Consider the following 24170-nt stretch of genomic DNA (forward strand, 5'->3'; position numbering starts at 1 on the left):
CCCCAATATGGCACATAAACTCATAAACGCTGGTACCTAGAGTGGCGTTTGCTCTTCTTCTCTTCTAAAGGAGCAACTATACAAATAGTATATACAGAAACCATTTTAACAGCTCCCAGACACATACCACATGTGCTCTTGGTAGTTTCATCTGATTAAAGGGGCAAAACTATATAACGAATATATATAAAAAACCTTTAAACAGCTTTTTGGTATTTTTTTTTGATATTTGAGTGGTGGTGAAATATTTATGTATATCAAGCTCTTATTGGAGTTGCTTCTGTTACATCTGTGTCCATGGAAAAGATATTTCAAAATTCTTTCCAAAAGGTACAATAACTCATAATTATTTTATCATTCGAGAATGTTCTATAAAATCCGAAATAGTGTAATGGCTATCACACGACGCTCTCACCGTCGAGATCGGGGTTCGATTCCCCGTTTTGGAGTTATATGCTTTTTCTCCTCATAGACACATTCGACTTTTTTTTACATATATAATTGGACGGTCCCGATAAAAAAATGGTAGGGAGAGAGTAGCAGCTAACGCACGAACAGTTTTTTATGTTTGGATAGTTTGTGCAATCAGTGTAGTCTAATAGGAAACAAGATACACCAATTTTGGAGTGAAGATGCCATCAGACCAGACAAAGAATGTTGTGTGATTGTTGAAGTGTTTTTGGCTGGTATTCGCATGGAAAAAGATACGTTGACTACCGAGAAAAGCTCACAAATACCGTCAATAAAATTTAACATACAGCTTGCGTGCATTGGACATTGTGCTCATTCTGGCAAATTTTTTGTTTTTCCGAAAAAAGCGGTTCAAAACTCACTTTGACAGAGCCCGATTTTGAGAGCTGGAAGGATTATTTGAGAAGATTTATTCTAGAGAGAACGATCACTTCGTGAAGAAAGTTGCGGAGGACCATCAAAATAATCTGACGATAGTCAGATCTTTTGACTATGTGTATTGACTTTTTCAATTCGTGTCCCACGAAATTTGCCAGCATCTAGTCGATGGCAACGATTTCATCACCTGGCCAATAATCAATTTCTTTGCTTGAGTCTGAACTGACTGAAATTAAGAATGGTGGATAACATCTTAGAGGAGCTAAAATGAAGTTTTTCGTGTTTGGACTTAAAAGAATTGTTCAGCCAAAAATGCGAATATGGCTGTCCCCTTTCATAATATCTTATTTGATGTCAGGCACAGTGATATTCTTTGATGAGGTTCTATTTTTCTGTCCACGTAATCAGCCACTCGTGGGCGCTGGAAGTGATTGACTTCGAGAAATTCATTTTTTTTTTCTTTGGTCGCGACTCCAGCGCAAATTTTGAGCACACAACTATAACTTCACTTCCACACAGCCTTGCCAACAAGCATATATAAATATGGCCAGGGGTAACCAAAGAGACTTGGCACGAGCAAAGAACTTGAAAAAGCAGCAAGATGCTGCCAAAGCCCTGAAAAAGGAAGGAGACCCAAAAAAGAGAATGGAGTCCGACGCAGAGAAAATGAGACAGAAGCAAGCCTTGGGTATGTGGTCTTGAACACGAAAATAGTAACGTAAAATGTAGAAAGTATACTAACTAATAATGTAGCCGATGCCAAAAAGGTAGCTGAGGCTCAAAAAGGCAAATAGCCCGGCGATGCTGTATGAGAGACAGAAATCGGGTAGCGATGGCCCAGCTTTTCTATCCCCTTGTAGAAGCGGCTGGAACCATGTACACTTTAGAAGCAAAAGGTGTGTGATGGACTAATGGGCTTGTTGTAAAGACGCGATTTTGCTGACACTTGATCGTGTTCAGAGACCGTGGTTGGATAGACTACTCTAATGGTGTGGACGACCGTTGCCCTGTTAAATCTGTCTACGATCCGTCAATAGACAACACACAAAAAATGGAATACAAAACTACTGGTCCAAAACAAAGGGCCTAAAAGGGCTTTAAGAAAGCATATTTCAAGCCAAATGTAGATAGGCTTTTGAGATATGAGATTTTACGGTCTACTGGCCCCAACTGCCCAATAACTAGACAAGAGCCACCCAGAGCGGCACGGAGCAACGGCCCTAAATTCCGCGCCTTTCCACCCCAGACAAGTCGCAACTTGGAAAAGGAAGCGCATTGGCTTAAAACACCAGATTGGCAGATAGAGAAAAACAGAAATAAAACACTTAGCTACTTTTAGAAATGTTGCTTAAGGAGTCATTTCATGACGTGAAGACGTCGTACGGTACAACTATGCGCTTATTCGTGTACCATCCAGTGGTGCCGAACTACCCCCAAGCCAAATTTCCAGGCGTCATAGTGTATTCTGAAATCTACCAGGTCACGGGGCCTGTGGCCAGATTTGCAAAGGACATTGCAGGCCAAGGATACGTGGTGGTGGCCCCATCAATTTACCACAACTTCGAGTCTCACGAGCCTTTGGCATATGATGCCGAGGGTACCGACAAGGGCAACTTATACAAGATAGAAAAAGACTTGAAATCGTACGACGAGGACAACAAACTAGCAGTCGAGTACTTGAGGCTGCTTCCCACCTGCACCGGCAGAATTGGCGCTACCGGTATGTGCTTGGGAGGTCACTTGGCATTCCGGGCGGCCTTGGATCCGGCCGTCAGTGCCGCCTTTTGTTTTTTCGCCACGGACATTCACAACCACGCCTTAGGAAAGGGCCAGAATGACGATTCGTTGGCAAGAAGTAAGGAAATTAAGGGCGAGTTGGTCATGGTCTTTGGGGACAAGGATAACCACGTGCCTTTGCCCGGTCGAGACTTGATTCGGGCCACGCTCAGAGAAAACAACGTTGCGCTCACGTTCATAGAGGTCAATGAGGCCCAGCATGCCTTTATCAGGGATGAAAACTCAAAGGACAGATATGACCCGGCCGTGACGCTGTTGTGTTTCAGCTGGCTTCTTGACTTGTTTCATCGTAAGTTGACCTTGGATTTGGGGGCTCATGACGGAGAAGCTCTTGAGATTGAAGACGTGTGCTAGAAGCTTGTGGCAGTCAGAAATATGAAGAGGAACAGAGAAGATTGTTTCAGGACTGCTAGCAAAATGTAGAGAAGTCCAGTTGATAACAGTGTGATCAGTTACCATTACCATTCTATCGTCCCAGGGTCTTCTGAGTGCATGTACAGGTGCTGCTTGCATAAATTACACTTGCTAAATTCCGAAGCGGCGCTGGCAAAAGTGTAGCCGTGTTGTGTTAGTTCCGCCACTTCGATTCCACATTATATTTGATGAGGCTCATAAAATAGACAAATTTGGCGTTTCAAATGACGATTAACAAAACATATCAATGCTTCGTAAACCCCATTCTGGCGTAAGAAACAAACATCAAATCTTTCTGGCAATTGCTCCAATTTTTTAGCTTGGACTAATAAAGTAGGATGATGTACCTCTTTCGTTGGTCCCTGGTAACATCGTAGTGACTAATAAGGACGGCCGGGGCATTAGTATTCAGTTGCGAGAGGTGATATCCTTAGGTTTTCTGAAGTCTAAATAATTTGAAAGCAATTTCAATAACATTTTCTCAAGTCAAGAACGAAAGTTAGGGCATCGAAGTTGATCGTAGTCTTCACCATAGACTATGCCGACTAGGGTTTAGGCGGCGCCTCACGTAGATGACGTGCACAGCGCCTTGCGAGAAATCAAAGCTTTTCTATTCTGGAGGGAATATGGTCGCAAGGCTCAGTCTTAAAAAAATTGACGGAAGAACACACTCTTTTCAAAGTGCTTTCCATCTCTCCATTATTGTACTTTTGCGCTCGGTCTGTCGCCAATATTTAGTCTAAGATATATGCCGCTTTGATTGCGAAAGTAAGATGCGTATAAGGGCACATCGCCCCAAGAATGCTACTGGCATACGCCATGTCCTACGAATTTGTTCAGTACGTTTATTTATGGCAAGCTTTCCCCGAGAAAAAACATTTAAAAAAAAGATTGCAACACCACAATTTCGCATATGGTCTCCCACTACACTACTCAGTGTGGCCCTATGGATCTTAACTAACGTTGATCGGACGGGAAACAGTGTGTTCTCCATGGTATGGCCGCAACCAAAATTTGCAGGCGAGATGTTACACTAATCGAATACAATTAGTGCTAATTGACCTAAAGACTAAAATCACGGACTAAACTTCAAATTAGAGCAAAAGAAAGCTTTTGATATACCTTAATGGCATGGATACCTTGTTCAGAACGAAGTTTGTGATTTTATCCCAAGTGAAGGCGACGAAAGGCTGGAGAAGAGTTTGGAAATAATTACATAAACATAAAATGTTGGTGCAGAAGGATCTCACCGCCTTACATCTATTCAATCAGGGCTCCTATGTTCCCCTTTCTAATAGAGAAGCTGGAAAGTCATCACTCGAATGCAGTCTGCGTTTGAATCATTGCTAGAGCGATCAAAGTGCTCTAAAACGATACATCCTCAGAGATGGGATCAAACTTAAAGCGTAAGTGGCGTCATTATAACGATGCGATACAAATCACTACAAATCAAGAAGAGTAAATCGAAACAGTATGGTTGTTTTCATGCGAAGCCGTATTGGGTCTCGGCAGAGGGACAGTGGCACGAACCATTGACCAAGCACGTCACGTCAGGTGTTTTGGAAAAAAGAAGTGGGATTCAATTTAACTGGTATGCGTAATGACCTTTTATGAATTGGGTTCAGCTGGGAATCTCTATGTGAAGCATCTCACGTGCCAAAAAATCGAGTGATCTCGAAATTAGAGCGGAAGGAAACGGAATGAGGCTGTTGTAAAATCAAGGTGGAGGGGGGTTGGGGTATTTATCTAGAAACCGAAGAAATGATAGCTGCGCACGAGAAGAGGTCCTGGCTCAAGCCATGAAGAAACAAAAGGAATGGGAATAACGGGGCCAGCGGAACACTAAAGTCCTGAAAAGATGCAAGAGTACAGCTGCATACGAAGACACACATACCAGGTTCTGTCACGTGTAGTCCCATGGTAGTCTTGTCTAGATGAGATCTACAAACATACTGTCAAGAAAATGGCCACTAGCTTGATAATCTTGAGAAAGCGTCCTGAATTCTGTCAAGCGTCAGCTCGCTCAAACTAATATACGTGCTATTTGCAGTCATGGGTGCGGCTGGCGTCACTAGACTTGGACTACTCATCATTATAAGCCCATGATAAGTGAGGCCAGACCTAGTTTTTCATAGCTGTGCAGGTTAAGGAGCCGGTTTCGAGAGTTAGATTAGGCCCACCTCCAAGCCCCGAACGTGTAAGTAAATTGCATCGCTCTTTGGGTGCAAATATATTTTTCTCGATATGTATGACAGGTGTACGCAGGTGGACGATGGATCACGATCATTACGAGCCAAGCCCCTCACACACGACAGTGATTGTCCCATTGTCTGTGTCAAGAAGCAGTAGTGCACTTTGTGAAGCACAGCGTCCAGACTCGTGCACGGAGATACACGTATGGTCTGGTTTTCTGCGTGCGCATTCATGTGCCGTTCGGGAGTGCTGGGGTACGTGTGTTTGACGTTTCTTCATATAAAAAATAAAAAAAGAAGCGAAAAGCCAAACCGGGGGCGCTTGGCCTCTAGAGATCCACCGATGGCTCCATACAATTTGTTGCACCCAAAGAACCATTTCATCGCCCCGACAGACTCACCGTGTTCGCCGCGATGTCCTGGGGTGAGCAATATTGGTGCGCCATAAAACCAGCCATCTGGGAACAGCAAATGGCCGCAACCCCTAAAAAATTAAAGCGGTTGCCGTTTGCTTTGCCCTGCAGAAAGGGCTTTTTGGGATATACGTATGTGTGGAAACGGGGGAGTCTCGGGCACCACGGCCGCGGGCCAAAGTCGGGCCAAAGCCGGCCCCACCATCGCCTGGCCCCATGGCCCCAGGCCCCATACATTCGCACCCAGCGCCGCGGCCTTGGGCTGCGCACCGGGCCATCTGCCCAGCGTAATAACACCAGCAAATACCAACAGTACGCCAAAAAAAAAACGTTCAAAAGCGCAAAACCCAGAATCCACGCTGGCACCATTCACGCCGTTTGTTCCCGCGTGCTACTGGCCCGGAAGACGTGGATCCAGCGGCCCGACTGTTTTCCGGTGCGCGCACGCCCGGCCCGCTCGGAAAAGTTTTCTCGTGCATCTGGCAACGCTCCGCCCTACATCCCGCTTCAACTCCACCAAACAACATGAGACCCATCAAGTTAATGGGCCACCAGCGTTCGTTGACGCAAGTCAAGTTCAACCGCGAGGGAGACATTATTTTCTCCGTGGCCAAGGACTCCCTGGCGCTGATCTGGTACTCGTCCAACGGCGAGAGATTGGGCACTTTGGAGGGCCACCAGGGGACCATCTGGTCCATCGACGTGGACCTGAAGACCGAGCTCTGCGCCACCGGGAGCGCCGACCTCAGCATCCGCTTGTGGAACGTGCAGACCGGCGAAAACGTGTTCACGTGGGACGCGGCGTCGCCCGTCAGAAGAGTGGCGTTTTCGCCCGACAACCTGCAGTTGTTGGCCGTCAACGACAAGGTCATGGGCAGCAAGGGCGCCATTTCGGTCTACGACATCAACTATGGCAACGTGCACGACCAGCAGGTGGAGCCCAGGCTCGTGATCGAGACGCGGCCTGACGCCACCAAGGTCACGGTGGCCGGCTGGGCCGCGGAAGGCAAGTACATCATTGCCGGCCACGAGGACGGCTTTGTGTCCAAGTACGACGCCGCGACCGGCGAGTTTCTCCAGACCGTGCAGGCGCACGGCATCCACACGGAGGAGAAGGTGGTGTCCGTGACGGACATCCAGTTTGCCCAAGACGACAACCTGTACTTCATCACGTCGTCCAAGGACAAGACGGCCGTGATCTTGGACGTGGACACGCTCGAGATCTTGAAGGTGTACAAGGCGGACGCGCCCATGAACACCGCGGCCATCACGCCGCGCAAGAACTTTGTGATCTTGGGCGGCGGCCAGGAGGCCCGCAATGTCACCACGACCCTGGAGTCGCAGGGCAAGTTCGAGGCGCGCTTCTACCACAAGATCTTCACGGACGAGATCGGCAGAGTCAAGGGCCACTTCGGGCCCTTGAACACCGTGGCCGTGCACCCGGACGACATGGGGTACGTGTCTGGCGGAGAGGACGGGTTCATCCGCGTGCACTACTACGACAAGTCGTACTTTGACTTTGAGTTTGATGCCGAGAGGACGGAGCGGGTTTTGGCCCAGGCGCAGGCCAACGCCACGCCCCAGGCCGCCAACTGAGCGACCCGAGCGAGTGGCTGGGTGCGGGGTATATATACGCGTGTACATTGAAGAGAATAAAAGAAAGAAAAAGCATAAAAGAAAGAAAGAAGATGAAAAAAGGAGAACATAAAGAGAAGATAAAAGAAGAAAGAGAACGAAATAAGGAGAAGAGAATAAAAGAAGAAAAAGAATACATCATAAGAAAGAGAAAACATCATAAGAAAGAGGAGACAGCATAAGAAATAAAAGAGATTAAAATAAAGAAAAGGGATCAAAGAAAGAGAAGACATCAAAAGAAAGAGAAGATAATAAAAGAAAGAGAGAGAAGAAAAGAAAGAGAACGAAATAAAGAGAAGAGAACATAAGAAAGAGAAGAGATCGGAAGAGAGAGAAGAGATCATAGAACGAGCAGAGAACACAAGAAAGAGAATAGAACATAAGAAAGAGAAGAGAACATAAGAAATAGAAAACATCACGAGAAAGAGAAGAGAACATAAGAAAGAGAAGAGAACATAAGAAAGAGAAAAGAATAAAAGAAAAAAAGAGAATAAGATAAAGAGAACAACATAAAGAGAAGAGAATAAAAGAAAGAGACCATAAGAAAGAGAAGAGACCATAAGAAAGAGAAGAGATCAAAGAAAGAGAAGAGATCAAAGAAAGAGAAGAGAACATAAGAAAGAGAAAATATCAAAGAAAGAGAAAATATCAAAGAAAGAGAAGAGAACATAAGAAAGAGAAGACATAGCGCATGTCGTGCAGAATCTTTCTATGGTCACTGCCTGATACTCGATCGAGTTTATGGTCATCCCCTGATGGAGGGTAGGTGAGTTGGAGAAGTGGCTTGGCCAGTAAGCGGATCAGCCAGCCGTGGGCTGACAAAAGAGTGTGTTTCCACAGATGGCAATCAAGCTCCGGATGATCTATCTAATTGCACCTTCTGGTGTATTGTCAGATAGGTGGATCCGAGACGCCGCATTCCTTGCTTGATCTCTCGTTGGAATCTCTGAATGTGCTTTCCCATCTCTTAGGAAAGCAGACTCGCCAACATTTGAAAACTCTTCGATTTCTGTATTTACACGTACGAGTGCTGTATGCTTGTTTCAATAAACGAAGAAGCCGCATGTCTAAGTACATACAATCTATACTGCGAAATTGCGAATAGTCAGTCATTGCTCACGTGGCAAGACCTTTTCGAGCGACGTTCACCTGAGGATTCCAGGGCCAAGACGTGTTAAAGCCCAAGAAAGGTCTATGTAGTAGACCCGAGCAACAACTTAAATAAAAGCGATGTATCGAGGCTTTTTGTTGGCTGGACTCTGTCATATGCCCGACGAGCATGTATAGTGCATTTGAGATTACACGGATTTGAGTTCTGAAATTGGTTTTGAGACTCTTGATATGTAGTCGCGGTTTGTGAATTTGGGCCACCCCTTCACGTGTCCATATCATTCAATGCCTCTCATCTGATCATGCCAACCAGTTCGTTGCGAAGAGTGCATGGGTTGATAGCACTATGGAGTTCGTGAGTTGGAGAGTACACAAATCACTAGAACTAAAGAGTTGCAAGTATATTTAAAGACATGTCTTTAGGAATTTGGTTATTGGGGTATTATATGAAATGCAGAGTAATGCTTGGTATAGCACCAGAATTGGTGATTATACTGAAAAGTGACCTCGAAAGCAGGTGAACAGAGATTTGGAAAAGCGGGGCGTGCATCCCATATGTAATATACACTGTCTACACGTATTTACTTGCCACTGGCTTTCCAGGGCGATCTTCAATGTTTGTATTTTGCAAAACTTCAAAGGGCCGACAAATCCCCACCGGAGAACATCCACTAGTAAACTAGATATCACTCGTCCATCACATGGCCTTAGAACATGGTGATGTTGGCACTATTTGTGGGTCCGTAGGCTCTTTGGATAGTCAGCAGTGTAGCCAAATTAGTGTTGTCCTGAAGATGCTTGACGTGTTCGAACTTTGGGGGCAAACATTGCTTGAAGTCAACAAAACGTCGAGCATTCCCGAGCGGGGCCGCTAGTTCAATCAAACAGGTCAATACAGGTCTTTCCTGGAATTACATTGAATTAGACTTGTTTTCGAGCCAATCACATCCAAATTGTCAGCTATATGAATGAGAACAGCAAGCACTCTCCAGGGAATCAAAATATGGTACTCAATCGAAAACTGAAGTCTATATCATCTCTCGAAAAGCACAATGACACCTAATCTCTGCAGTAAACGCTCTTACCAATGCTGGTATGACCAATCCCGCAGTGCAGCATTCAAACATAAGGCACCAATGATCGCTCAACGTCACTGTTGCAGCCTTTGTTTCTTCCAGAAATACTTTCGCTTACTAGCTACTCTAGGCCCGAGCTTGGCGACTTCGCCGACATGAAGCCTTCCATAATGGAGACTGGCGAATGTTTCCTCGCGTACTTTCTGGCATTCTATGGCCTACGAAGAGTCACCGGAGCCGACAGAGCTATCATGAGTCGTGCATTGTATGTGCTATATGTGGGATCTGCCATGCAGAAATGCAAAATGAGAGGACGCCTTTAAAGATGTCCCACTTTCAAAGAGAGAAGGCCCTGTATACACTGCGAGTCCTTGGCGTTGGGAATTCTCTGGTGGCTCGGTGTGTTCGTGCTTAAAGTGGCCAAGGGCTTGCGGTCCTTGGGCGTCAACTTGAACGTCATGACTTGGGTTGCGGCCTGTGCCGACTGGCGTGCAAACCCCGGCTGCTTTTTGTTGGTCAAGTTCATCACAAGCTCGGGGAGCCCACTGCTGGCCCTCTTGTCGGACCTCTCGTCGCTGGCCGTGGCAAGCATCCTCGAGTAGAGCGAGACCCTAGCACCCGCGTCGTGGGGCGTAGAGGGCGGCTGTACTGGGCCAGCCAGACAGGCCGCGGTCAAGTCAGCCGCGGAAGCGGCGCGGACGGGCGACACCACAGAAAAGCCCGGGGTGTGCGGGAACGGCGAAGTCTCTGCTTTCGCCAACGCCGGCCGAAGCGGCGTGGATGCGTAGAAAGGCGCGGGCGGGGTGGGGACAGCCGCGAACTCGGGCGCCGGGGGCAACTCCGTGACCTCCTTGTCGGTGTTGCGGAGCCGGCGGAGCAGCTGCCTCTTGTTCTGGAACCAGATCTGCACGGCCTTCTCGGACATGCTGACCCTGGCCGCGATGGCGATGCGGCGCGCCTTGTCGGGGGTCAGGCCGAGCTTGAACTCGTCGTTCAACACGGCCAACTCCACCGGCGAGGTTCTGCGGCGCTTCCTGCGCGCCAAGGACGCGTTGTCGATGGACGGCTCCTGCGAGGGATACGTCGCGGGCGAATGGCTGATGAAGGCAAAGTCGCGGGACGGCAGCGTCGTGCTGTGCTTGCGTTTAGAGCCCGTCTTTGCGTCCGCCGCCTTGGGCGTGGAGACCTTGGCCAACGAGACATTGGGCGTGGAGACGCTGGCGGTGGGCCTGAGTGTGGAGACGCCGACGGAGGGTCTGGGTGCCGAGAACGCAGCGGGTTCCCGCGGGGACACGGCGTCCAAGATCTTGGTGGTAGCCAGCACTGGCGGCGTCCGGCCGGCGAGCTCGGGCAATGTCGTCAACGCCGGCGTGCTTGTGGACCGGATGCTGGGGAGCACGTAGCGGGGGGTTTGTGGGGTGGCGAACGAGCTGGCCGCGGGCAACGCGGGCCGCGGCGGCGACGACGTTTCGTTGCCAAGCATGGCTGAGAGCGGCGGGAGCAGGAAGTTGGCCTGGTGAGCCGCGGGCTTTTCCAAGCGGTCCAAGGAGAGCAAGGGGCGGGACCTGTCGGGGGTGGAGACGAACATGTGGTGGGCGGCCGGGTCGACAGTTGGGTGCTGGTGTTCAGAGCCGGGTGCTGCTGTTATGGCTGCTGTTATGGCTGCTATTTTGGCGGCTGTTTTGGCGGTTGATGGCGGCTGTTATGGCTGCTGTTTTGACTGCTGTTATGGCTGCTGTTATGGCTGCTATTTTGGCGGCTGTTTTGGCGGTTGATGGCGGCTGTTATGGCTGCTGTTTTGGCGGTTGATGGCGGCTGTTATGGCTGCTGTTTTGACTGCTGATTTGGCTGCTGATTTGGCTGCTGTTATGGCTGCTGTTATGCCTGCTGTTTTGACTGCTGCTATAACTGCTATTTCCCCTCAGCGTTGTGTAAAAAGATGGCTGCAAGAAAAGAATATGTTGGAGGGCGCAAACAGTCTAGACGCCCTGGGGCTAGAAATGAACGGAAGGAAAGACAAGGATGAATCGACGGAATATTGGGGAATCGCGGCCGGTGGACACAGAAAGCCAGTCCGAGGGGCGTGCTTCGGGAAATGCAAAGCTGTGTGGTTTCTTGCTCTGCCTTGATGATGGCAGCCCGAAGAAAAAGAAAAAATAAGGTGGGAATGCGTTTGCTCGAAGTGGCGGAAAAAACTGAGTGAGCCAGGCCCTGGGGCAGGGCAGTGGCATTTATAGGTGCGGTGCCAAACACGAACCGCTCAGGATCTGGCGTGAGGCTTGGGGCCCGCTAGATCGGCAGGCACCATGCAAGTAATTACGGGCCTTTTTCTCGTGGCTCCTGCCTGCGCGCCGCAGTGTTTTTGTTTACTGCTCGCGGGCTGATTACGTGCGTTTCGCGAATGGGGCGACGCGCCCCAGGCACCGGGGCCACGGGCCGAGCGGCCGCTGGCTGGCACTGAGTTTCTGGCCCCGCGCCCGTGTTTCTGGCCCCGCGCCGCCGCCAGGCCACACTCGATTTTTCGCCAGAGGCCGCATGGGGCCTGCCAGGAAAAAGCCGGGCGGAAACGATGGCGGGTCCTAAAAAATGTGACAGACAGGATGGCCAGAAGGGCCAATTAGGAACCTACGTTCTGGGGACTAAAAATGGAGAGGCCCAATTCTGAAGACGGTGTGGACAGGCGGCAACAAGGGAAGGCCACTGTGCAAAAGGTCGTGATGCGGAGGGAGCACAGTATTGAAGCCAGGAGGAGAGGCTCACAGTATAGAAAGCCAGCACATAGCAAAGAAAAAATGTAATATTATAATGCCCAATCTTCAAGGCCACTATATAATATCTTCGGTCTAAAAAGGCCGCTTGATGACGCCTAGTCTAAAAGGGCCCCAATTCAGGGCCTCAGTCCAGGGCCTCAGTCCAGGGCCTCGTCCAGGGCCTCAGTGGGAAAGACAGTACATAAAGACCACACTATAAAACGACCAGTCTAGAGAGGCCACAATCTAAGGACACAAACAACATCCAGAAATCTCAAAGCCAACGGCCAAATAAACAATGCCTTAGACAAGGCCACAAAATATACCCAGCATCAAGGGCCATCCTCGCGCCCCGCGGCTTCGCCCCAAGATCTCAAGCACTGGCCTGCGTTTCAGGCAACAACAAGTCTGCGCGTACTCAGACTGCCCACTTGAGCGATGACGCAATACGCGGGCCCACGGCCATCGTGTTTTGATCTGTTCGGATGGGACAGATCCGTGCCCCCCCGAGCCGGCACAAATCCCACGTTTTGCGATGTCATCCCGATCGCCAGGCCCGAAACCTTATGATTTTTTTTTTTTTTGGAGGAATACAGCATCTCGGGGGCCTGGAAAATAATCCCTGCTCGCAAAATAGGGCCGGGCCTATGGCCAACACGCTCGCGCTCGCACAGGCCCTTGCGGGCTCATAATCTCGCATGCCGAAAATACCCCAAACGGGCATTTGCCAGTTCCCTCCGAATCGGGATAATTTCTCGATGCGTCTCAGGTTGATGCCAGGTGGTCGGATAGGGCGAGTTTATTCGCCACACCCAATGGTGGCGGCTCAGGCAACCTTGGGTTGTTTCTTGGCCGTTTCACCATTCGCTCTGTGCAAGCCTTGAGGCTTCGGGGTGCTTCGAAACAGGCGTGGGGATTCCTTCTCCAAAATTGTCTCTTCGAAACGGGCGTGGAAATTCTCTTTTTCCATATAGGCACAGCCTATTTTCTCATTCACGATTCGAAAATACACGATGGCCTAATTGAACCGCGAGCATTTTTTTTTGTTCTTCGCGTCACCGTCCCTTCGGTATGAACTGTTCGATTACACAGGCCTCGTTTGCTCGCGATGGTTGTTGTCTTCAGAAATGAACCATGACAATGCAATTTTTATTCTCTCTGCCTTTGAAACAAAGCACTATTAATAAATCCCTCGACCACGCCTGTATTTTAAACAAGTAGACGGAAATGGAAACGCTAGGCTCTAGTCGCTAGCGGAGGACTCGCTTACCGATGCGAGCCTGTCTCTTAAGCAAGCATGGCCGGAGTAAGCCAATCGTGTCTGATCTGTCACGATTTCCCATTGTGTCCAACAATGCTTTTTATGGTGCTGCCCCGCTCGAATGTTGAAAATATTGAAAAAAATATACCCTAGGGGTCATCAGAAACAAAAGCAGCATCTCTGTGTTTCAGGGCGAAGTATTTCTAGGAATCTTCTTGACCTTACCATCCTAAGACATATGCTTCTTTCGGTTTGAAGCTTCCCGCTGTATTGAGAAGGGTATATTATGAGGATTGAATTCAATACTGATAGAGCTTCATCTGTATACCGCTCTTTCTACATGTCTAGTATGCAGATTCCCGAGATGAGTATTCGGATGGACTTGGTATGTCAAAAAGCGAGTTTCAGACGCTCAGAAAGCCTGAGGCGCTCCTAGACATACACCATAATCTTGAAAACTTAATAATCAGTTGGACGTTGAAGTTTAAAGTGGGCCCCCTAGTGAACGTGTATTCGTAGAGTTTTGTAGCAGCTGAACTGGGTGCGCACCAAGGCTAAATTAATTGGCTTTCTCAACACCGACAGATTCTCATGTAACTTCACGGCTCGTGCAAGATTTTTTTCTCGACATGTTTTGGTCTGCGGCTCCACATTCAGATTGGCTGCAGCCACTACGGCCAGAGGTACACTTTGGTTTTGAAGGATTCCCCGAGCCTATTTCGTGGAAGTAGCTTGATTTCGTGAAAGCTCTGTTTCTACAACACTTGCGCAATCAATTGAAGAAGAAATTGGCAGCCATACAAGTCTCTGCCCCGTGCATTTTGGTATCTTCAGTGTCCATCTTGCGTCCGTGATAAATTGGTTTCTTCATCAATACTGGCTCTTAGGCTGTCAAGGATTTCTTTGTCTGGGAAGTAGTCCGCGTCACGTGCCTTGTGTGCATCCCAAATTAGAAGGGCAAGATCCTCGCAGTGAAAATCAGCCTATATTTTTTGTATTCCAAAACATCCTAAAACCCATTCAATCCTGTGGCTCCCGCTATTCTTGCCCTCATTTCTGAGCCCATAACCACCTCCGACTGCGGTTGCGAAACTCGCACGGTCACGTGGTCGTTGATTGTTCGTCTCGCTAATAATTAACAAGATACTCCCAGACAAAACCATTCCTCCGCATACTAAAGTAGACTAATGACCCGCCCAAGCAGGCTGCCATGGGCTGTTTTAGTTACAGCGCTGGTGGTGGCACTCGCACTCTGGGCTTTTGCCCCCACCGCCCTTTATCTCCTCTCGCTCAGCGAACACACCACCCGCTACATCGTGGAGCCTGTTTTGACGTCTTCAAGTACAGATTCCCTCAGGAAGTTGGGACTCACGCCCAAAAAATCAGTCGAAATCACGGTTCCAGAAACAGGCAAAAAACGCACCATTCATGGGCGGTTTCTCCACATCACAGATTTCCATCCAGACCCCCACTACAGGGCCGGCTCGAACGTAGACAATATGTGCCATGGAGGCGAAGGCCAGGCGGGCAAATACGGCGACGCCATTCTCGGATGCGATGCGCCGATGATCTTGGTCGAGCAAACGATCGATTGGATCGCAGAAAACTTGAAGGATAAAATCGATTTCATTGTATGGACGGGCGACAATATGCGCCATGATAACGACCGCCAGTACCCGAGAACAGAACAAGACATTTTTGCCATGAACGAGCAGATCTCCGATCTAATGTACAAGAAATTCGGCGACATGCCCGTGCCTTCTTTGGGAAATAATGACGTGTATCCCCACAATCTTTTTGCGCCTGGGCCGACGCTTCAAACACGGGAGTTATACAAGATCTGGAGACCCTTTGTGCCGCAGTCACAGCTCCACATTTTCAACAGGGGCGTGTATTTTTTCCAGGAAATCATCCCTAATAAGATGGCCATTCTTTCCATCAACACGCTCTACTTGTTCCAGTCGAATCCATTGGTCGAGACCTGTGACAAACGGAAGGACCCGGGCTACAAACTCTTTCTTTGGTTGGGCTACGTGCTCAAAGAAATGAGACAACGAAACATGAAAGTGTGGCTTACGGGCCATGTTCCGCCCACGGCCAAGAACTATGACATATCGTGTCTCCGCAAATACATTCTCTGGTCCCACGAATATAGAGATGTGATTATCGGTGGCTTGTACGGACACATGAACATCGACCATTTCCTCCCGTTGGACGCCAAACAGGCCTACAAGTCCATGGAGAAAAAGTTTTCCAGCTTGGGGTATCAAGCAGAGCAAAACTGGGACTCGGACTCGGACGATGAGGGCTCTTTAGTAGACTTCGGCCTGTTGGAGGAATTGTACGGCTTCTACAACTCCTCGGTCGTACAAGATACAGTCGACAGCTTGGAACAGGAGTTTGGATTTGATCTCTCTTTTTCGAGAAACATCGAGATACAGGGCGGCACGCCGATGAGGAAAGTCAATTACATGAATTCTGTCAGAGAGGGAACATACGCAAAAATCAAAGGCCGCAAGAAATCCGGAGCCCACGGAGAAAGGTACTCTGTGGTCCACGTGGCTTCGAGTATAGTTCCCACTTTCAATCCGGGAATGCGTGTATGGGAATACAACATCACTGAGTTGTATGAAACCGAATCATACCAAGGTCTAGGCTGGGACCAGTTTTTTGCGCAGATCGACCAGGTATTCGACCAAGAAGAAGCTGCAGATGATGACGACATGTTTGCCACTTTCAAAGAAAAAGCCAAGGCCTTAAAACGAGACAAGACAATCCCTCGCAAAATGCCGAAAAATACGCCTTTGGGTCCTGCTTACGTGCCTCAGTTATTTACACCCGAACGATACGTGCAGTATTATCTCGACTTGAAGTCGGCCAACGACAAAACTAAAGATTTCGGATACGAGATTGAGTATACCACCGATGACAAATCCGGATATAAGATGAAGGATTTGAGCGTGGCAGAGTGGTTGAAACTTGGGCGGAAACTCGGCCAACCAATCAGGAATAAAGATAAAGCCGATACGAAGGGCAAACAGACCGTATTAAGCAAACTCTGGCTGACGTTTTTGTGTTATAGCTTTGTGAATTCTGACTACGAGAATCTTGGATACGGATAGTCAAAAATGCTGAAGACAGTGAGTAATATTTAACTTCCAGGATCACGCACTTTTAGACTCGCGAAATACCATGAGTTGCCAATGCTTTTTCTGAATTGCCACAAGAAAGAAATGGTTTTTTTGTATCTTTCTAAACATTTTTTGTGTCTTTAGCAATTCAAGTTCTCATTCATTGGAGCTGGTGTTGTATTTTATGGCAATTGGGAGCGTCCTTGATGCAGCAAAGACTTTCTAATTCTTGTTATCGGACTGAGATGCTGTGAAGCTTCATCTTTTAAATTCAGTTCGCCCTCCGGCAGTTTAGTCCTTTCTGTTCATTCTTATGTGGGTTTATATTCCGAAAACCCCTAACATATAGGGAATACTCCTAGAAACAATTTCACAGAAGGAGCAGCAGAACAAAGAGTCTTTGTGCAAATCACGTGTTTCTTTTTCAAGGTTAACCCGCCGTCAATACATCTCAAAGCGAATCGTTACGGACCTTTCCCTATTATTATATTCAGGGCTTTTTTAAGCTTGTTGTTTTTGCACTTTGACGTAGAGATTGGCATACGCGTTTATAAAACCCTTCAGCGATTGAGAAATTTCCCTAAGCTTGTAGAAAAATCACTTCGGAGTCATGCCCATATTTTATGTCTCCATAAAAACTTGCGTTTCTATTGCTGACACGGGCTTATGTAGAAATCGCTATACTCGGCCTGGGCGACAACTTACAAAAACTGCCAAATTACATACGTCTTGGGCGCATAGTTGCTTGTTCCAAAGCAAGCAGCGATACCAAAATAGGCCGTCTTTTTTTCTTTTGTAGTCGGCGAATTCTCGCGTGACTTTTACTTTTCCTTTGTATTGTATGGATGTAAACATTTGTACCAATTTAATTGCACGGAACCACATGCGGTAGTCCCTACCATGTCTCCGCCACATTCGTCTGGGAAGTTTCTGTATGTTTCTAAAAATTTGGCCACGCCCAAGAAAGAAAAGAACGAAAAATAGAGTAAGACAAAAGAAAGAAAATGGTCTCATGAACCTTCCCCAACTTGAATTTCTTGCCGGCATCAACAAGAAAATCTCGTCTAAGGATGCATTGTCCACCAATTTTTCGTTTACGTCTACGCCCCGTGTAAAGAATACTAACTATTGATTGGTCCTTGAGAAATTGGAAAGAACAATGTAATTCTTTTCTGTTAGTAAGACAGTCTCTACGCCTGCTCCATGAGTTTATCCAAGATCACAACCAAAGCACATCTTGAGCTCGTCTTCAATTTGAACCATATAAAGGTCTTGAACATCCCACATATTTTACACTTGGGTAAAAGAGTATCACATTGTCAATATGAAGTTGCTCGCCATTATTTCTCTTCTTGCTTTGACTTCAGCCGGGTTGACAGGAACGTTCAAAGTTTACTCGGTGGAGATGGATCGTTATGAACTTGAAAAGGAACCTACAGAATTAATTAAGATAATTGGAAGTCTTAATTCAAAATGGGACGGAAAAGCCTATGTCGGTGAAGCTGCGACGTCATATACCATAAAGAACGATCATGTACACACAGACGTGAGAACCTTGCGAATTGGTCCAGATGATTCACTTGAATTTGCTCTTCAAGGAGAGAAGGTCCTGGTTGTCGGTGGATTCTTGTTTTTCAACGACTTTCATGTCTTTTGTTGTTCTGCACAGAACTCGAGGATCACCCTTGATGCAACATGTAGAGGTGGAACAAAAATCATGATAAAGTTAGATCAAGAAAATTGTTCCAATATTTTGAAGAAACAATGTCTATTTATGTATAGGCAAAACTTTCAAACCATTGAATCGTCCATCCAACAAATTTCTTGCACTTTCATAACCCTTAGCTTTCTTCTATTCTTGTGGCTTTCTTATGGCTTTGTACTATATAATCCATTCACAAGCCTGCTTCTGCTCCAGTATACTTTTCCCACATTGGAGAGTTTGTCTTAACAGTGATTCAAGCCTCTCACGTAAACACGAGCCAGATTTGCTTATTGACGCGTTGCAACGCTTTTACTGTCACTGGGCTGTATATTCAAATGTGGAAGACGGCAACAAGAGACTTAATTAAGAATTTCCACTATCAAACGTTTTCCTGTGAAGATGCTTGATTTTTTTATCTTATCTTCAATCACAGACATGGAAACTTATGGTACAACCCTGTGCTAGTCAAGTCTACATTTCCGAGAAAGAATTGCACTCATTTTGAACAAATTGATTTTTGAGGACATCTGGTGCGATCACTTTTGGTTTTTCATTCCGTTTATAATTTTGTTTCCGCTTAGATATGCTTACTTTTAATTAATAGCTGCACACGCGCAACGTTCCTCAATGTTTGTACGCTATCTAAAACTTTGAGATTTAATGACCCCGCGCTTTTTAGAAATACTATTGAATGACTGTACAGCTGCAAATGATGATAATTACACAGTTTTGGATATCACTGGGTGTGGCAAAAGAGGTATTTTACAATTCAGCACGCAAACAAGGATGGCTGTGAAAATACCCACAGAGAAAAAACAGGGGAACCTGTACGATTGCGGATCATGTCTTCCAAACACATTGTCGGCGAAATACAAGCTAACATTCATACTCATGGAAGTATACTTCATCAATGAGGGTTATTTCCAACTTATATGAAGAGGAGATCAGTCCACAGTTGCAATATACCGCTCACGTTGAACGAAGAGTAATCCCTACTTTGCCGCTGGTACGAGGATACACCCGTACACCTATACACACTGACGGCACGTGACAGTGTTTAGGGCTTCGCCCCTCGCGCAGTACGCCTGGCCAGCGAGCGTGGCACGTGACCATCCTAGTGGGCGTTGGCCGCGTGGCCGGGCTAAAACAAGCAAAAAATTTGCACCCTCTTTCTTTCACACCGTATCTTTTTGAGGGCCATTAAATACTCCTAACGAAGAAATATAATCGAAATGGGTGGAACTCGTGACAAGAAAGTGCAATACTTCGCTAAGTTGAAGGAGTTGTTGACCGAATACAAGTCTATCTTTGTTGTTGGTGTCGACAATGTCTCTTCCCAACAAATGCACGAGACCAGAAAGTCCTTGAGAGGCGAGGCCACCGTGTTGATGGGTAAGAACACCATGGTCAGAAGAGCCATTAGAGGCTTTTTGTCTGAGTTGCCAGAGTACGAGAAGTTGTTGCCTTTTATCAAGGGTAACGTCGGTTTCATCTTCACCAACTCCGACTTGAAGACCATCAGAGAGGCCATTGTCTCCAACGTTGTCGCTGCTCCAGCCAAGGCCGGTGCCGTCGCTCCAAAGGACGTCTGGGTCCCAGCCGGTAACACCGGTATGGAGCCAGGTAAGACCTCTTTCTTCCAGGCTTTGGGTGTCCCAACCAAGATTGCCAGAGGCTTCATTGAGATTGTCTCTGACGTCAAGGTTGTCGAAGCCGGCAACAAGGTCGGTCCTTCCGAGGCTTCCTTGTTGAACTTGTTGGGTATCTCGCCATTCACCTACGGTTTGACTGTTTCCCAGGTGTACGACAACGGCCAGGTCTTCCCAGCCTCCATCTTGGACATCACCGACGACGAGTTGGTTTCCCACTTCGTCTCTGCCATCCAGACCATTGCCTCTGTGTCCTTGGCTGTTGGCTACCCAACCTTGCCATCTGTCGGTCACTCCGTCATCAACCACTACAAGAACGTGTTGGCTTTGTCTATTGCCACTGACTACACCTTCGAGGGTTCCGAGGCTATCAAGGACAGATTGGCCAACCCAGAGGCTTACGCCGCTGCTGCTCCAGCTGCTGCTGAGGCTGGTTCTTCTGAGGCTGCTGACGAGGAGGCTGCCCCAGCTGACGAGGAGTCTGAGGACGACGACATGGGTTTCGGTTTGTTTGACTAAACGTGCTAGTTACATTTTAGATTAATACAACAACTCCTATATCAAATGAACTCGTAGATCTGTGACGCCCAAGCACTTTTGTTGAGTGGCTTGCGTGCTAGCTGGATGCGTCTGAATAGTCCTGAATTCTTCGAGCAGTTTATTTGCTCTCGAATCTTTGGTCAAGCGTAGAAGAACAGCGTTGTGTGGTCTAATGAGTTTCATGCGTGATGGTCTTCAAACAGTGTGTCGGCTTTCCTTGATTAGCAACTGTTATTTGGGAGGAGGATGAAGGCTCTTCCGCAAAGCTATGCAACAATGGCTCCATTAAATAATCTTCACGCGGTGAATTCGCATCGATCACTCCAAGCGTTCAGTCGAAGTGATCCTTCTGGAAACGGGTCTGACATCTGACAAGTGGGCTCATTATATTGCCCCGAAAGTCAACCTCACACCAGCTTGGAAAGAAGAATTGTTTTAAGCGCCATGCTCTCCCGAGAATTAAAATGAAGCCTCCAAACTGATGATCCTGAGCCTCGTATTTGAAGCTCTGTTTTAGTGTGTTCGGCACTGGCTAAGAAACAGGCGAAATCATCGCTCTCTGGGTTTATTACTATAATGCTCATATAAATCAAGCTCATAAAACCAGCGACAACAGAAGATATTGTTTCATCTCGAAACCAGTGTACTAACTTCCACGTTTTCACAGCCTTCGCTTCAATTTGGGTACTTTATATTTACTCTCCATTCAGATTTCCTCCACTGGGTCTCGAAAATAAGTATGAATAATCCACGGTACCTCGGTAGTGACCTAGTGCGCCTCACAAAATGGCCGCGCTTTTTTGCACCCAAACGCTCGCCTTACATGCTAAGAACTAACAAGCTTTCCATTTGAGTTTGACTGCAAAACACCAAGGCTCCACAAATACTTCAGCCTTCACGATTCGAGCTTCTTTGTATTGTTAACTCAAGGATCAATAGAGATACCTACTACATCCTGCTGGTTTTCCGAGAAGCTCACGTCCCGTCTGGTTCTCCAAAGCCTTTTAAAGCAAAGGGCATAGGATATAATCTGCCTTACGTTTCTTGAAAACAGAAGACCCAGATTAGGGCTCGCTCAGCACATAAGCTGAACAAATTTCAGGTTTATCTTCTATAGTAAGGGCAGCTGCTCAGGCTCCGGTTAGCAGATAATCGCACTGGCTCACAGAAACTAAGTTCTAGCCCCACGACGCCGGTCACAAAAAGCATCCTTATCGGGAAGTCGGCCCCATGGCATCCATATTCCACACCATCTACGAGTCAAAAGACTCCACATACTCGACACGGAACTTCTATGCCGAATACCCGAGTCTTGAGGATATCCAGATTGAGCCCTGCCAGTTTAAACCCACCAAATTGTCCGAGTCGTTGGCCACCATCTCCAATCTCTGCTACGACGGCTTCAAGGATATCGACGATATGCCGCAAAAATTGACAAAGCTCAGAAACACCATCATGGAGCTGATGATCTACTGTATCAGGATCGAGCGCAGTGCCTACCATGAGTACATCCAGGCGTTAGCCCGGAAGACCAATCTTTTCATGGAAAGAATCGTGTTGAAAGTGCTCCAGGCGTGCCAGGATTCCGAGAGCCCGGCAAGCTGTTTTCATCTCGTCAAGGCAATCCACGATGTTGTGTTGCTTATGTACTCGTTCACGAACCCGCTCAAAATCCCGGACTTGCTCTCGGGCATCTCATCCGTGTCCACCGAGGCACTTGTGTCGGCATTCAAGGTGGAAGATATATTTGAGGCCACCAAGGAATTGCATGCTTTCATATTGTGCTACCCGCTCCTCCATGATGTGGACATGGAGAAGCCCGTGCCGTGTTCCTCCAGTGACAACAACACGCCCAAAAAGCTCTTCAAGGGCGAGGCCGCCGAAATCTTGGACTACCTTGCCAAAATCAACTTGGTCGTCATCAACAACACCGTGCCCACCGCCAGCCTCTTCCGATATTTTGAGAGTATGCTTGCGTCAGACAAGTTCTCGCTTCTCGAGCTCGAGTACTTTGAGGAGTTTTTGTCACATTTCGCCCGCGTCAGCAAGTTCTGTCAGCTGCAGCAGAATACGGCCCTTTTTGACCGACAGAAGGAGGAGCTCCATTCGCCGTTTTTCCAGATGATCCAACTCAACCCGTTCAACAAGCTGGACTGGTGCACGCCGCTCCAGGCTGTCAACTATCTTCAGATCTTCGTCGACTTGTACAACGAAATCTACAACGAACGCCTTATTCTCGAGCGCTGGTACAACAACGAGACAGGGCACGAGGCCACGGTGGTGAGACGAATCGTGGACGAGCAAGTGGCGCAGGCATGTGACTGCCCGCAAGACCACCCGTCACCAGCCACGCCGGAATTCGTGAATTTCTTCTCGCAGTCGGTGATTCAACAATCGGAATCCACACCTGACACGGTGGCCGTGGAAAGTTCCGTGGACTACAATGGCAAGCTCGTCCACCTGCGTCCACCCGGCGGGCAGCTCTGTGGCAGACTGCCCAACATTCAGAGTCCGCTCCCAAAATCGCACAAGATTTTCCAGTTGAATGAGCAGGTGGCCTACGAACTACGAGACTTCAGGTCGCTGATCGAGGAGAGGTACCGCGTGAACAAGGTGTCGTTCAAGGAACACAAGTGCTTGAAGTGCAAATACCTTCCTTGGCACAAGCACGTGTACGGATGAGCGGGCCCTCGTGGTGCGGAGCAGTTCCTCGGAAATTTGGTGTGCTTAATGCGTTGCTTGGTTATTGAGTGGTCTCTATATATACATGCGTGATTCTTCGTTACGCGTCTGAATGAAGGAAAAAGTCGAGCAGGGCCTAGTCCCTTGGTCTGAAAAAGTCCTTCTTCTCCTCTGTCTCGATCGTCGGCTCTTGTGAGACCCGCTTGCTGATGACCTGCGTAAGCTTGTTTTCCTTGGGCCACAGCTCCGGAAGCAAGCCTGCTCTTTTGAGCAAAAACGCCACGCGGTCGCTTGTCAGCGCACCCACACCAAGCCAGTACTTGGTTCTGTGGAAGTCCAACTCGATGTGCTTGTATGGCTGGACGTTTCTGGCCTTCTCATCTGGAGTCAAGGGCACAGTAATTGGGTTATACGTGCCGAGCACCTCGATGGGCAACGAGTTTCTGGCTGATCTTATCCGGGCCACCACGATGTTGTACACAGGCTGGTGCTTTCTACCGAACCGGGCCAATCTGATTTTTATAGGGGTGCTTTTGACAGACATGCCGGGGAGTATATGTTCAGATATGGGATCCACGGGTGAGCCTGTTTGATAGCTCAGTTTTTTTTTTCGCTGGTCTGGGTGTGCAGGACTGGGCCCTTTTCCGCGAGCTCTGGTGGGTGCAAAAAACTGAAGTCGAGAGCCTGTCCGGTGGAATTCTGGGGGCAGTATTTTCTGCTCTCTATTGCGTTATGAAAGGCAAAAAATTGTGTCTTTTAAAGTGTGGATTTCTGGACTTCTGTGGGCCGACGGCGGTGAGGGAAGTCTGTTGGAGGCTCCATCTGCCTCATAAACAAGCGACGAATCTCACTTCTCTTAGACAACAAGAATGACGCCACTCGGCAAGAAAACCAGTGTTTCAAGCCGTAAACTTTTATTTTGTGATTCCCAAAACATCCCATGAGTGATATTTTTAGCACTGCATC

At 47.7% G+C, this 24170-nt stretch overlaps 11 protein-coding genes and 1 non-coding gene across 12 annotated transcripts; 9 read left to right on the plus strand and 3 right to left on the minus strand.

Moving 5' to 3' along the window:
• The first annotated feature begins 377 nt into the window (after nucleotides 1–377).
• METBIDRAFT_t19 lies at nucleotides 378–449 on the plus strand. Its single transcript has one exon. It is a non-coding gene; the product is annotated as a tRNA-Glu (tRNA).
• Nucleotides 450–1392: 943 nt separating this feature from the next.
• On the plus strand, nucleotides 1393–1551 carry METBIDRAFT_36769 (uncharacterized protein; the record flags this gene model as incomplete). Its single annotated transcript, XM_018856776.1, has 1 exon — nucleotides 1393–1551. The coding sequence occupies one exon, from the start codon at nucleotides 1393–1395 to the stop codon at nucleotides 1549–1551; it is 159 nt and encodes a 52-aa protein (XP_018714182.1).
• A 639-nt stretch (nucleotides 1552–2190) lies between these two features.
• Nucleotides 2191–3000, plus strand: METBIDRAFT_76677 (carboxymethylenebutenolidase; the record flags this gene model as incomplete). Its single annotated transcript, XM_018858570.1, has 1 exon — nucleotides 2191–3000. One exon carries the CDS (start codon nucleotides 2191–2193, stop codon nucleotides 2998–3000), a length of 810 nt encoding a protein of 269 aa, XP_018714183.1.
• Nucleotides 3001–6190: 3190 nt separating this feature from the next.
• On the plus strand, nucleotides 6191–7261 carry TIF34 (translation initiation factor eIF3 subunit i; the record flags this gene model as incomplete). Its single annotated transcript, XM_018856861.1, has 1 exon — nucleotides 6191–7261. The coding sequence occupies one exon, from the start codon at nucleotides 6191–6193 to the stop codon at nucleotides 7259–7261; it is 1071 nt and encodes a 356-aa protein (XP_018714184.1).
• Nucleotides 7262–7402: 141 nt separating this feature from the next.
• METBIDRAFT_110848 (uncharacterized protein) lies at nucleotides 7403–8165 on the minus strand. Its single transcript, XM_018853916.1, has one exon. It carries the CDS (start codon nucleotides 7913–7915, stop codon nucleotides 7496–7498), a length of 420 nt encoding a protein of 139 aa, XP_018714185.1. The 5' UTR covers nucleotides 7916–8165; the 3' UTR covers nucleotides 7403–7495.
• Nucleotides 8166–9805: 1640 nt separating this feature from the next.
• Nucleotides 9806–11074, minus strand: YOX1 (Yox1p; the record flags this gene model as incomplete). Its single annotated transcript, XM_018856875.1, has 1 exon — nucleotides 9806–11074. The coding sequence occupies one exon, from the start codon at nucleotides 11072–11074 to the stop codon at nucleotides 9806–9808; it is 1269 nt and encodes a 422-aa protein (XP_018714186.1).
• A 110-nt stretch (nucleotides 11075–11184) lies between these two features.
• METBIDRAFT_110843 (uncharacterized protein) lies at nucleotides 11185–11698 on the plus strand. Its single transcript, XM_018853915.1, has one exon. It carries the CDS (start codon nucleotides 11295–11297, stop codon nucleotides 11613–11615), a length of 321 nt encoding a protein of 106 aa, XP_018714187.1. The 5' UTR covers nucleotides 11185–11294; the 3' UTR covers nucleotides 11616–11698.
• Nucleotides 11699–14126: 2428 nt separating this feature from the next.
• PHM5 (endopolyphosphatase) lies at nucleotides 14127–16619 on the plus strand (the record flags this gene model as incomplete). Its single annotated transcript, XM_018858573.1, has 2 exons — nucleotides 14127–14224; nucleotides 14792–16619. The coding sequence occupies 2 exons, from the start codon at nucleotides 14127–14129 to the stop codon at nucleotides 16617–16619; spliced, it is 1926 nt and encodes a 641-aa protein (XP_018714188.1).
• Nucleotides 16620–17996: 1377 nt separating this feature from the next.
• On the plus strand, nucleotides 17997–18897 carry METBIDRAFT_30128 (uncharacterized protein). The gene has a single exon (XM_018855563.1). It carries the CDS (start codon nucleotides 18034–18036, stop codon nucleotides 18577–18579), a length of 546 nt encoding a protein of 181 aa, XP_018714189.1. The 5' UTR covers nucleotides 17997–18033; the 3' UTR covers nucleotides 18580–18897.
• Nucleotides 18898–19417: 520 nt separating this feature from the next.
• RPP0 (60S ribosomal protein uL10) lies at nucleotides 19418–20535 on the plus strand. Its single transcript, XM_018853917.1, has 2 exons — nucleotides 19418–20247; nucleotides 20511–20535. The coding sequence occupies exons 1-2, from the start codon at nucleotides 19566–19568 to the stop codon at nucleotides 20519–20521; spliced, it is 693 nt and encodes a 230-aa protein (XP_018714190.1). The 5' UTR covers nucleotides 19418–19565; the 3' UTR covers nucleotides 20522–20535.
• Nucleotides 20536–21666: 1131 nt separating this feature from the next.
• METBIDRAFT_64822 (uncharacterized protein) lies at nucleotides 21667–23204 on the plus strand (the record flags this gene model as incomplete). The annotated part of the gene is made up of 1 exon (XM_018858349.1): nucleotides 21667–23204. The coding sequence occupies exon 1, from the start codon at nucleotides 21753–21755 to the stop codon at nucleotides 23202–23204; it is 1452 nt and encodes a 483-aa protein (XP_018714191.1). The 5' UTR covers nucleotides 21667–21752.
• A 1-nt stretch (nucleotide 23205) lies between these two features.
• On the minus strand, nucleotides 23206–23895 carry METBIDRAFT_30131 (mitochondrial 37S ribosomal protein bS16m). The gene has a single exon (XM_018855564.1). It carries the CDS (start codon nucleotides 23746–23748, stop codon nucleotides 23341–23343), a length of 408 nt encoding a protein of 135 aa, XP_018714192.1. The 5' UTR covers nucleotides 23749–23895; the 3' UTR covers nucleotides 23206–23340.
• Between the last annotated feature and the right edge of the window lie 275 nt (nucleotides 23896–24170).

This window comes from Metschnikowia bicuspidata, assembly GCF_001664035.1.
Source record: "Metschnikowia bicuspidata var. bicuspidata NRRL YB-4993 chromosome Unknown METBIscaffold_1, whole genome shotgun sequence".
Lineage (NCBI taxonomy): Eukaryota > Fungi > Ascomycota > Pichiomycetes > Serinales > Metschnikowiaceae > Metschnikowia > Metschnikowia bicuspidata.

Coding starts and splice junctions, on each gene's coding strand:
- METBIDRAFT_110848 (XM_018853916.1), bottom strand. CDS start 7,915: ATGTTCTCTTCTCTTTCTTTGATCTCTTCTCTTTCTTTGATCTCTTCT.
- METBIDRAFT_110843 (XM_018853915.1), top strand. CDS start 11,295: ATGGCGGCTGTTATGGCTGCTGTTTTGACTGCTGATTTGGCTGCTGAT.
- METBIDRAFT_30128 (XM_018855563.1), top strand. CDS start 18,034: ATGGATCGTTATGAACTTGAAAAGGAACCTACAGAATTAATTAAGATA.
- RPP0 (XM_018853917.1), top strand. CDS start 19,566: ATGGGTGGAACTCGTGACAAGAAAGTGCAATACTTCGCTAAGTTGAAG.
- METBIDRAFT_30131 (XM_018855564.1), bottom strand. CDS start 23,748: ATGTCTGTCAAAAGCACCCCTATAAAAATCAGATTGGCCCGGTTCGGT.